The 13,171-nt window shown below is 44.1% G+C and overlaps 1 protein-coding gene across 4 annotated transcripts in view; it reads left to right on the top strand.

Moving 5' to 3' along the window:
• The first annotated feature begins 3,100 nt into the window (after positions 1–3,100).
• The window catches only part of LOC124048206 (rho GTPase-activating protein 22-like), a 35,210-nt gene continuing 25,139 nt past the window's right edge, over positions 3,101–13,171 (top strand). For 3 of the 4 annotated variants that reach the window (XR_006841190.1, XM_046368742.1, XM_046368746.1), the window contains exons 1-3: positions 3,101–3,276; positions 7,749–7,948; positions 9,153–9,240. Coding sequence is in view for 3 of the 4 variants with exons in the window: in XM_046368742.1 (XP_046224698.1) it covers positions 3,234–3,276; positions 7,749–7,948; positions 9,153–9,240 (331 nt within the window). In the remaining variant the exon portion in view is untranslated. Of the gene's footprint in view, positions 3,277–7,748; positions 7,949–7,972; positions 8,833–9,152; positions 9,241–13,171 lie in introns of those variants that run through there. The other variant, XM_046368743.1, reaches the window with a different exon arrangement.

Genomic DNA, 13,171 nt, shown 5'->3' with positions numbered 1-13,171 from the left:
TCTCTCCATGCAGCCTTGTCACAGGTGAGCAGTCTAACATGCTTTGCTTTACACACTGCTCACTACTGTGTCAGCGCTATAGGAAATCAATGCACCAGTACACACAGACACACACACACACATGCACACACTCACTCCGTCCGTCAGGCTGGCAGCATGCAGTGGAGCAGAAGCCGTATGTGCGTGCGTGCGTGTGTGTGTGCGTGCGTGCGAGTGTGTGCGTGCGCGTGTGTGCGTGTGTGCGTGTGTGCGTGTGTGTGTGTGTGTGTGTGTGTGTGTGTGTGTGTGTGTGTGTGTGTGTGTGTGTGTGTGTGTGTGTGTGTGTGTGTGTGTGTGTGTGTGTGTGTGTGTGTGTGTGTGTGTGTGTGTGTGTGTGTGTGTGTGTGTGTGTGTGTGTGTGTGTGTGTGTGATGGACTTTAACACTCATCATTCAGACATACGTGTCAGCCAGTGCATAGTCTGCTGTCAGAATGTTCCCCATCACATCCATTAGCAGATGAAATGATGGCCCTTGCTAATTGCCAGTGACAGGGTAATGGGGGTTTAGGCATTGTGTCGGGGAGAACGGGGACTGCAGGGGCACATGGGAATCAACTTTGTCTCTACAGACGTTACAGGTTTGAACTAATAAGCCCCAATTGGATTTTTCACTGGTCAATTATGACTGTAGAATGCACTCAGCGTGGTTGGAGTCCACCTCCCACATCAAATTATTACCACAGATGTCTGTATTCTGGTATAACTGAATATATAGTATTAAATATTTAGAAGAAGATTAAAGAATGACTGGCACTGGAATAGCCCAAACAGTGGTTATAGGTTTTCATTTTCGAATTCAATTACATCATTCATTACAGTAAGGGCCCACCCCAGATGTGACCCAGATTTCCATTCATCGCATCCTAAATAATTGTCAGTATAACAACAATCCGTGAAGTAATTTACAGTATACCTGTTTGTAAACGACCCATGCATTTCTTTAGATGCCAGATATTTAATGAAGTGTAAGTCCCCAGCATTCCGACTAACGCTACATTGAATATAATGAATACTATGTTTGGCACAGTGTCAACCATCAAACAAAAATCTTTACTGTAGAAACAAATGGTGTAGATCTGCAAAGCCTTCTGTCAATACAGTCACTGCCAAACACCCCCATAAGAATGGATGGCTGATTCTTGAACACACTGCAAATCAATAAGTCATTCTAAGTCATCACAACTTTAACAGACAGCCAAGACAATCTCACAACATCTACCACACGTATCCATTATGAAAATGTACTTAGGTTAAACTATTCATATCAGAGGAGGCTGGTGGGAGGAGCTATAGGAGGACAGGCTCATTGTTATGGCTGGAATGGAATGAATGGAACGGGTCAAACATGTGGTTTCCATATGTTTGATGTGTTTGATACCCTTCCATTTATTCCATCCCAGCCATTCCAGTGTGCCAATCCTCCTATAGCTCCTCCCACCAGCCTCCTCTGATGAATATTTAACTTGAGAGCAAAGCTCTGGATTCCCATTTGTAGACAGTCAGCAGTAGCGCTAGTCAGCATATTCCAATTCAGTACAAGGACATGCATTGACACAAGAAGGCTACATGTGTATTATAAACTGGGTGGTTCTAGCCCTGAATTCTGATTGGTTGACAGCAGCGGTATATCAGACAGTATACCACAGGTATGAAAAAACATATTTTTAGTGCTCTAATTACATTGGTAGCCAGTTTATAATAGCATTAAGGCAGGGTTTGTGGTATATGGCCAATATACCACGGCTAAGGGCTGTATCCAGACACTCCACTTTGCGTCGTGCCTAAGAACAGCCATGGTATATTGGCCACATACCACACTCCCTAAGGTCTTATTGCTTAATTACTGTACAGCATTGCTTGCAGGTTGTCACACAGCTAGTGCTAAGCCATGATATTTCCCATTTCAAACCATCCATCTTAAACCACTAAACAACAATACAACATGTGATGCACCTCTGAAATAGACATAGGAGCCCATATTTCATGAGCAGCCCAGTGGTTATGACTGAACAAAAACAGCAGTGCCCAGCCCAACCCTAACCATAGTACTATACGCTATCCATGGTGGTGAGGTTTTATTGCTGTCTCATTTTGGGCTTGTGCTAGGGTGTGTGTTGCCCTCCCCCTCTGGGCTCTGTAATAAGAGCATCTGTGGTCTACAGGGCAGTGCTGATTCAATTGCAATGGAGGATTTAAAGCTATTATCCAAAATACGGGAAGAGGAGCATGAAGAGGGGGAGAAGAGGAGGAGGAGGATGAAGTGTAGAAGTGGAGGATATCTGGGCTGCTGCTGCCTGACTGAGGGACATATTCTTAGAGAGATGTGGAAATAAGGGAAAGAGAAAGGGAGAGAGAGGGAGGGATGGAGGGAGGGAGGGAGGGAGAGAGACAATATTCAGAGATCTAGAGATGAGAGAGATAATATACAGAGATCTAGAGATGACAAAGGCAGAGATAATATACAGAGATCTAGAGACGAGGGGCAGAGAGAGATAATATACAGAGATCTAGATACGTGAGAGGCATAGAGAGATAATATACAGAGATCTAGAGATGAGAGAGGCAGAGAGAGATAATATACAGAGCTCGAGAGATGATAGAGGCAGAGACTCGAGAAAGAAAAGGAAGAACACAGAGGGAGAAGAAGAGAGAAAGTGAGAAAATGACAGAACATCTGTGAAAAACAGGGAAGCACACAGCTGTAGCCGATTAAGATGGTAGCTGCCAGCCAGAGAGAGAGGAAGAGTGAGAGGACGAGAGAGGGAAGACAGCAGCTCTACTCCTCGTGTGTTTCAGCCTCAGTGAAGCCTGCGCTTGGAAGGACATTCTGATCACACACAGGCATTTACCTGTCAGTGTGGTGTAGTAAGAGTGGGATGAGATCCCCCCTCCCTCCACCCTCCCTACCGCCGTGGTCACCCTGGTGATGAATAATGCAGTAGGGATGGGTGGAGGAAACTGAGCGTGTGCGAGGAGGAGGGATCCCTCCCCCTCAGCCTCAGCCCCCTAGCCTGCTGTTGCTGCTGCTGCTGTTGCCTACTGCAGAACGTCAGTGGTAGAGAGGAGAGAAGAGAGGAGAGGCAGGACAGAGGAGAGGATGGTGTGTTGAGAGAGAGTGATAGAGAGCAAGAGCAAGAGGGGTGGGGTGCCGGACGGACGGACGGATGAACATGCCCAGTGTGGTATTCCTGCGATGACAGCCATGCTGAGTCCCAAGATTAGACAGACCAGGAGAGGTGAGAGAGCCGAGCGCGTTGTATTTTTCTCTACCACTACTACCTAACCATACTACTACTACTACCACTACATATCTGAATGGAGCATATGGGCGGTACACACGGGTCGTTCTACTACGATGCTGTCAATGACATCATCATCTCCTGTTTCATCTTGATAATGCTGATCTGATGCTTGTCTGTCAATTGCTGCTTTTGATGCATTGAATAGTGAACGTCAAAATGATGCAGGTGTGTTTAAATAGTGAATGTGAAAGGTGAATATCACGAGATATAGGAATAGGTCACTTTGTTATCTTTGTTCTGTTATTCTCTCTAAAGTAAGATACAATTGAGAGTGTACGAGAAACGAAATGGATTCATGAAATAGATTCAATTAGCTTTGTGGTTCTAAGATACACACATTCTCTGCATAGATGTTGTAATTGGAATGTGATTGATTCCTTTTATTCATTCAACAAAACACATGACGAAATTTGATTTTCCTGGTCCATGGAAACCTCATAAAATAGCCCACATCGCAGCTGTTTCCCTCTTCTCCTCACCATGTTTTTTGGAATGAGAGATCCCACTACTGTACTATATTACACATCATGGACCGTACTGACAGCTAAGCTACAGGCACAGTAGTACACCCACACACACAGCATAGATAAGTACCCCCCCCCCCCCCCCCCACCACCACAGTTTCTCCGGCAACACAAACACTCCACTAATTCTCAATGGGTTAATACATTCATCAACCGCAGAGGAGTCAGTGGAAATGATGCACCTGTAACTCTACCAGCCCCTTCCCAGGCATCATAAATCACACAGCAACCAGGTTCATGAAATAGAATTTCTCAAAATGGATTCCATGCTTGGAGAAAAAGAGCCAGGTCATTTGTCTTGTGGCTAATAAGTCTACCCCATTGTGACGGGTTAATGGATAGCTATTCTTCGACGTGGAGAGGGTGTGATGATGACTACACAGCTCAAAAGGGCATTAAAAATAGAGACGGGATATCATTGGCTATAGTACGTGTGTGTGCAATGCAATCATGCAGTCATAATTCTCTAGGGTCACGGTGACTATCTCTGGGTTGAGTTTTCACCCACGTTGAAACATCCTACTGTAAGGTAGGTATGAGATCAACAGGAAAACAGCCACACATAATCTATGCCATTACTATGGATCAGAGCCATGTATTCAGCTAACGTGGCTGCATCATAATGCTCATTCTAGACATGATATTCCTCATGTAATGTTAATGGGGAGCCAACATGGCTGCCATAGAATGTTGTAGTGTCATGCAAATGCATCATAACGCTCATTCTAGACATGATATTCCTCATGTAATGTTAATAGGAAGCCAACATGGCTGCCATAGAATGTTGCAGTGTCATGCAAATGCATCATAACGCTCATTCTAGACATGATATTCCTCATGTAATGTTAATAGGAAGCCAACATGGCTGCCATAGAATGTTGCAGTGTCATGCAAATGCATCATATTGCAGAAGCCTCAATGTCTCAACTCTCCAAATACATGGCTCTGCTATGGATTAAATCATACAATGTGTAATTACTATGGGTTAGACATATATAGCATGCGCTAGTAGCAGCACAGTGAAACATGCTAAATAAACAGATTATACAGAGCACATCTTCGCTGGCGCTTTTAGACATTAGCTCATTGATTGATGGTATTAATGAAGCTCATACACAATATAAATGACTCATGATGCACATCCTTGGTAGACTATTCTCTGGGGTCAGGGGGTACATGATACATAGAATCAAGATGGTGGACCACCAATCTACTACTTGTTCATTGAAGATCACTATAGATCATATGGAGGGGATAGCATGTGTGGGTTTGAATCCCAGGGCTACTGGGAGAGTGAATCATCCATTTACTTCACTTTAAACATGGAAAAAGACCTAGTAGGAACGCACACTCAATGAATTGCTAGTATTTTGTGAAAATGTTCACTTTGAACCACAGTCCCAATGTTACAGATTGAGTGAGACCACATTGTAGCTACACCCATGTCAACCCTATGGAAGGTATGAATCACTGTGAGGAGAAATGTCCAAACTGGCTCAGTGTAGCGTTTGGCCTACAAAAACACACACACACACACACACACACACACACACACACACACACACACACACACACACACACACACACACACACACACACACACACACACACACACACACACACACACACACACACACACACACACACACACACACACACACACACACACACACTGACTCAGATAATTGGGCAGTGTATTCCAAAGCGCCCACGGATTGCAACAGCTGGTGCGAACTACAGTACATTACATTACTATGGCAACATTTACAAATCATTCCTTCATTCCTCTTGGACCCAGTTGGTTTCTTCCTGTGGAGACAACTTTGAAAAGACAGTGTGGAAACTGGAAAACAAAACTCATGAGGTTTCCCCCAAATGTCCATTTAGAAAACCCACAACACCACTTTGTCCTGAAACACCACTGATGAAATACATCTGTCCAGAATGACAGAATAAGGACTACAGTAGTGAAAGACTTTCTCCTAATAGTTCCAATGAAGACAATATTGTTCTTGTTCGATAATTCTTTGATATTGGGTTCTATTCAATCCGTATCGCAGAAGTTCAGCTTTACAGAATGATTGAAATGTGAAGGCAATGTTCCCGCTTCGGCGGAGACTGTATTCACGGTAAACTCTGCATATGCCAGCTCAATCGGAAATGACCTTAACATTTCTTGCGCGGAATCTGTAACGCTTCAGCTTTGAACAGATTGACTAGAGCCCATTGTATCTCACAATAAACCAATTCAAATTCATTCTCTCAATAAACCAATTCAAATTCATTCTCTCAATAAACCAATTCAAACAAAAGAGCTCAAACAACACTCTACTAACCATGCTTATAGTCCCTGCAGGACTCTTGAGTGTACACTATGCACTTACTCTAATAAGGCTTCCAGGGTAGAACACAGGGCTGAGTGGGGCCAGCAGTGCAGCCAGACACGGTGACGGAGGCAGAGAGGGATGGTTGTAGATGGAAAGAGAGAGATGGTTCATGTTCCTCTTGTGAGTTTAACCGATTAGGAATGGAGCCAGACAACGATGGAGGTAGGAGTAGAGGGTGGAGTGATGACCAGGCTATAGTGGCCATGCTATGTTGTGCCACAGCCAAGCCCACAACCACAGAGTATAGTACACAATGACTGTGAAATGAATGAACCGTTTGAACTATCAGTCCATTCCAATGAAACATGGTTGGTGGTGCCCGGGGATATGTCGGGAAGTGTCTCTTCGGGGTGTCTGCATCTATACCATAGCATTCCCCATCCTTAGGGTCAGGAGTTTTCTTTGAACATGTGAGAAACTCCTGCCCCCCCCCCCCCCATCCCATATCGCAAGAAGAAGAAGAAGCAGAAGGAGAATAAGAGAGAAATAATAGAACAAACATTGATTTTTCATCCCCCCTTCCGCCTCCAAGCCATCTGGGCATTGATCCTGAGTGTGTCACACAGGATGCTGGATTGATTCTTATAAATTATACATGATAATCAAATAGTTTTGTCTTGTTTGCCTTGCTGCTGTTTGGCTCCGTGAGATGTGTTGCTGAGTGGTTATTCTCTCAGGATTGTCTCTGGAAGCTGTATTCAGGGTTTAGTTGATTTGGGGAAATGGCATGATCAAAGCATGCTGTTTCCCACTAGTAATCACCAGATGTTACTTTCTGCACAGGCTGTACTGTATTCAAATCACATTTTATTGGTCACATACACATATTTAGCAGATGTTATAGCAGGTGTAGCGAAATGCTTGTATTTGAGTTTAATAGAAATAACACAAAAAAAAGACAAAATACTGCAAAGCTGCTTAGGAGCTAGAAGCAGAACTGCCATGTCTCTCAGCGCCATCTTCTCTCTGAGGAAAATATTGAGTAATATTGAGTGATTCCTGTCATTTTTAATGTAGCTCATTTCATCAACTGTGTTGAATAGAGAACAGATTGAAACTGATACAGGATGAGGGACAGCGCGTGACTCCAGAGCCTCCTGACATGAACTGCGTCTGAAACGGTCCTTGACTGAGCTCACATTACACTAAAACCCAGAGACAATCCCAGGAGGCCTTGTTATCCCAGTTCAAACAGGTTCCTGGTTCTATTGGTCTGCCAGAACTGACAATAACTCTCTACCAGGGGCTTTACATTAATCACTTATATCACCTGAGGCCTCCCATTTCTTCCCTGTGCCGGGTGGGTCTCCAGCCACCTCTACCCGGGGGAGGAAGGGGGGCCTCAGCCTCAGCTCCAGGGCAGGACATGGAGTGTGTGGTATGTGCCTCACCATGGCAACCCTGGAGCGCACACACACTGTGTGTATGTGCCTGTCTCCCTGCTGCTTAAATGTGTACTTGTATTCATGTTTGTATGTGTATCTCCACTCTCCAGCCCGGTCCAAGAGCATGGTGATGGGAGATGTGTCCCGGGGCCCAATCCGCCCGTCCTCCCCCAGTCTCCAGGAGGGGGCTCTGAAAGCTGGCTGGCTGAAGAAACAGAGGAGCATCATGAAGAACTGGCAGCTGAGATGGTTTGTCCTGCGCTCCGACCAGCTTTTCTTCTACAAAGAGGAGGAGGAGACCAAGCCACAGGTACTGAACGTTCACGCCTAAACTCTTCTTCACGTTCTTACAGAGGTTAGCTGACATCCTTTATTTGGTTGAATGTGGGACCTTACTATAAAGCCAACGTCGCAGGTTCAGATCCTCTCCACAAATACTTCGCATGTCTGCTGTGGTTTTTCCATCCATTCCTTAGCCACGCAGGTCAAATGGACAATAGAAAATAAAGATCTTTCTATACCATGACCTAGCCTGGATGGATTACATTGTCAGCGTGCCCTGCCTAGGAGGAAAATCAGGATAAAACATCATTTTGATACCGTCACTCAGTGTTGGTCATGAGTCATGACATCTGTTGGTTGACACCTTTTAATCACAGGTTGTCCATAGTCATCCAGCCAGAACTGATTTCTCTACACACACACCTCCCTGTGCAGTATTCAGGATGTGAGTGTCGATCTGGACGCTTTCCCCCCATCTAATCAATAGGAATCGGAGCAGGGCACTGCATAGGCACATGACACATCAAGGTCTCCCACTGAGATGAAAGGAAATTATAATTGGAGGAAGGACATTTGCACAAAAGCGATCTATGGCCATTTCTCATCATGCAGAGCAGGTCATTAAGGAATGGATTGGTGTTAGAGCCAGAGAGTTTGCTCCAAGACACATTCTGAAGGAAGAATAATCTCAGATCTTGAGTTACATTTTGGTTCTTCTCATTCATTCGTTCCCACCAGCAGTATTCAAGCAACATTGTACGCTTGGGAGATGTGCTTCTGGGCTGCAAGCCCTGCGCCAACGCTCTACCAATTTGTTGCCATGGCGACTAATGTGGTGACAGCTTGGCCTCTAGTTTGGCCATTTGGAAGATCGCAGCCTGTTTGATGTGGGATAGTGCCAGCTCCAGACTGGTAGGATGAGACCAATTTTCCTTCTGCGTAGTCTCTAATTAACAGGCCTTGATTAACAGGCCTTGTTAAATTACTATTGATCTGCATTTGATAATGTGTACATCTTCATCATTGGATAGATTAAAGAGATCAATATAAATAACGAGATCTTCGGTCTATTTTCTACCCTAATATTCTCATCATGATTTAATCAATATTTGTGATTTAATCGATTAGAGTCTCACTGAGGTATCATTAATCTTTGGTTTCAAATTGATCTATTCCCAAATGCTGCTGATTCCTGTGTTCCAGTTAAGTCCTTCTCGGTTTGTTCGTTCCAGGGCTGCATACCCCTGCAGGGCTGTCAGGTGAATGAGCTCACTGCCAACTCAGAAGAACCAGGGAGACATCTTTTTGAAATCGTTCCAGGTGAGGTGATCCATCAACACCAAACCCTCTCCTATTCTCACAAAAAAAATACATGTGCTGTCAAAGTCAGGCATCACCGCACAGAGCTGATATTTAACATTGCAGTTTTCTCAATACCGCCGTAGGCCAGCAGGGGGCAATGCTGATGTTTAACAACGGTGTCTGGTGTAGAGAATGTAGATGTAAGACACATACAGTACACACTACTGACTGGTAGATGGGCTTGCACTCAATGCACTGTGCAATTATATGACCAGCTAAGAATTGCTTTCAAAATCCTGTGGATGGTAATCTCTCTCATAACATAATTTCCAAACTAAGACTCCAGAATCAGAACTAATCTCTAAGAACACATTAATACCTCAGGGAGAAAAGAGAATCTCCTAGCCTTGTCCAGGCTTATCGACCCCAATACCTGGGTCTCATGTCTATCAGGAGTCAGTTACTGTTGACATCCATACAAAGACAGTACACAGCGTTACCTGGGGGCGAGTGTGCTGGAAAGACTCTACTCAGTCAGCTCTTCAAGCTTTTGGTTGCTCTCAATACAGCCAAATGGTCATTTTCAATGAAAGTCACTCAGAGTATGCAAGTTAGCTACATCACTCAGCAAAGGGTATTTGCTAGGTGGTTTTTCCCACTGTTTATTGTTGTCGACGAGCCAGTGGGTCCCTGTGTGTTTTATTTATGCTGAGTAAATATTGCAGGAGAGTGTGACCCCAATCAGCCAAGTGTGGATGGGCCAGGCAGGCAGCACACAGCCAGACAAAGCCATTTCTGAAGACCATTAAACCAGTGTGACAGTGAGAATGGAAAGGGGATTGAATTTCAATCTGGTCTGTGATCTTTACATACCTTTCACTCCCAAACCCAACTCATCCCCTCCATACCGCCTACATCTAATGTTTACAAGATATTCAATCCTCAGGCCCTTGCTTAGTTGTTTTATCCCCCTTTGTTTTATTCTTAATCAGCTTAAAGGAAAGCCTTTTTCGCTTCTCAGCTTTGAAATGAACAGCCACTGAGGGCTTAGGTTGACTTTCGCACTACGATAAAGATCCACTCTAGCACTTTAGTAAGAGGGGTTGGGAAACAGGGGATCATGGTAAACAAGTATTACTGTAAGGCTTCAACAGAGGCGCAGGGAAGCTTTCTGTACACTTCTTACAGTGGGTCCACAGGGAATAATACACTGACCCATGTCAGCCAAAATGTCTCCATACAGTATGGAGTCAGATCCACTTTGGACCGATGGTCCTATGTCCTCATTCATACTATCCATTTCAACACCGGTTCTGGCACAGAGCAGTGCCTGCAATTCGTTTAACAATTTGGCTTTTGACTGCAGGGGGATAGAGAGCCCATGACTCCTGAGGCTACTGTCGGCATGGTGTCCATAGCACGTTTGATGAATTTCTTTAGCACCTTTCGTTTTCTGTTACTGCGTCGCGTCATCCTTTCAGAGCAAGGCTGGGCGATAAGGGTGTTCCTGGGTCTCAGTTCACTGACTCTATGCATGAGCTCTGGCAATAAACGCCCTTGCAGCTCGTGTTTGTTGTGGACACCTTAAAGGTCCTTGCGCTGTCCAAACGAAAGAGAGGCAAAAGCCCCTGCAAACTGAGACTAACTCGTCAAGGGTACAAGTAGCTGGATTTTCGTTGGGGTCCAAAATTTGGCAGGTGATGATACCTCCCCTCATTTCCACAAGAACTTCTACATTGATAGACATCCTGTATGACCAAATGAACCTCTCTGATAGCATTTCTTCTGTCCTCATATCCAAGGGTTTTATTAAACTAGTTTGGGAGGCCTCACACCTTTTCAAAGTAAAATATCCTGCTTATTGTAACTGTCAAATCCTTGGGACCTAGAAAGTAAGCAATGACTGAAAGCACAGCCAAATCCAACAATCCATTTTGGTTCAACTGAAAGTATACGGCTAAGACTGAAAGCCAGTCAGATTATGACTGAAAATCAGATTAAGGAACAGTTGTAATAATCTGTGGTTTTTAAATGCTGTCTGTGCTTAAGGGGTCTACTCAAGGCTAAACTTCCCTTTGTGTTGGTCTCTAGCCATAAAGCCAGCTGGGAAACAACAGCCAGGAAAGGATGGTGCACTAACACACACACACACACACACACACACACACACACACACACACACACACACACACACACACACACACACACACACACACACACACACACACACACACACACACACACACACACACACACACACACACACACACACACACACACACACACACACACACACACACTAAAGCACAAGCCTGGGTAAACGTGACTACTTCAGCTAATTCCTTATTGCAGGCTACTTGTTTAGCCAGTGCATGTGCATACACACACACACACACACACACACACACGCACGCACGCACGCACGCACGCACACACACACACACACACACACACACACACTTGGAGCCTGTCCCCTGCCCCCAGCTCTCCCACAGAGTATTTAACTAAGTTCAGCCTTATCAAATATCTGTTTGTCTATCCCCTTCCCCCACACGTGCCATGGGTTTTATAAAGCACACCGGTAACAGTTCTAGACAAAGGGACAGTCCTCCTCTCTAAAGACTTACAGTACTTCTGCTCTGAGTTCAGCTTGCTGTCAGAGCTGAATGTCTGTCTGATCATTCCTTACAGACCAGGCTGACTCGGAATAGGGATAGACTACAACAAGATCCTTATAAGTCTCTATAGTTAATTGCTGTGTGAAATGACGTGATTCTGATTGGTTTATGACCTTGTTTACTTGAGTAATGTGACCCAGGTTGGAAAAGTAGACAATATTAATGCATACCTACATTTCATCTGAGCTTCAGTGTGAGCTCTTCTTACTTGATATGCATAAACTGTCAGCAACTACAACAATGGTTCACTTCATGACCCCAGATAGTGTTGCGTAAGAAATGGAAACGAGCTAAGTGCTGGGTTTAAGTCCCACGTCTATGGATGGAAACGAGCTAAGTGCTGGGTTTAAGTCCCACGTCTATGGATGGAAATGAGCTAAGTGCTGGGTTTAAGTCCCACATTTAAGTCCCACGTCTATGGATGGAAACAAGCTAAGTGCTGGGTTTAAGTTCCATGTCTATGGATGGAAATGAGCTAAGTGCTGGGTTTAAGTCCCACGTCTATGGATGGAAACGAGCTAAATGCTGGGATTAAGTCCCATGTCTCTGAGCAGCATGCTGAAATTAATACAGACCATTTATCAAACGTTTTTATCGAAAGTGACTTGCTTGCATACAGTACCAGTCAAAAGTTTGGACACACCTACTCATTCAAGGGTTTTCTTTATTTATTTATTTTACAATTTTCTACATTGTAAAATAATAATGAAGACATAAAAACTATGAAATAATACATATGGAATCATGTAGTAATCAAAAAAAGTGTTAAACAAATCAAAATATATTTTAGATTTCAGATTCTTCAAAGTAGCCACACGTTGCCTTGATGACAGCTTTGCACACTCTTGGCATTCTCTCAACCAGCTTCATGAGGTAGTCACCTGGAATGCATTTCAATTAACAGGTGTGCCTTGTTAAAAGTTAATTTTTGGAATTTCTTTTCTTCTTAATGTGTTTGAGCCAATCAGTTGTTTTGTGACAAGGTAAGGGTGGTATACAGAAGATACTCTATTTTGTAAAAGACCAAGTCCATATTATGGCAAGAACAGCTCAAATCAGCAAAGAGAAATGACAGTCCATCATTACTTTAAGACATAAACGTCAGTCGATCCAGTAAATTTCAAGAACTTTGAAAGTTTCTTCAAGTGCAGTCGCAAAAACCATCAAGCACGATGCTGAAACTGAGTCTCATGAGGACTGCCACAGGAAAGGAAGACCCAGAATTACCTCAGTTGCAGAGGATAAGTTCATTAGAGTTACCAGCCTCAGAA

This window comes from Oncorhynchus gorbuscha, linkage group LG11 (genome assembly GCF_021184085.1).
Source record: "Oncorhynchus gorbuscha isolate QuinsamMale2020 ecotype Even-year linkage group LG11, OgorEven_v1.0, whole genome shotgun sequence".
Lineage (NCBI taxonomy): Eukaryota > Metazoa > Chordata > Actinopteri > Salmoniformes > Salmonidae > Oncorhynchus > Oncorhynchus gorbuscha.
The sequence above is the reverse complement of the archived record's forward strand: the minus strand, read 5'-3'. Positions and strand labels throughout refer to the sequence as shown.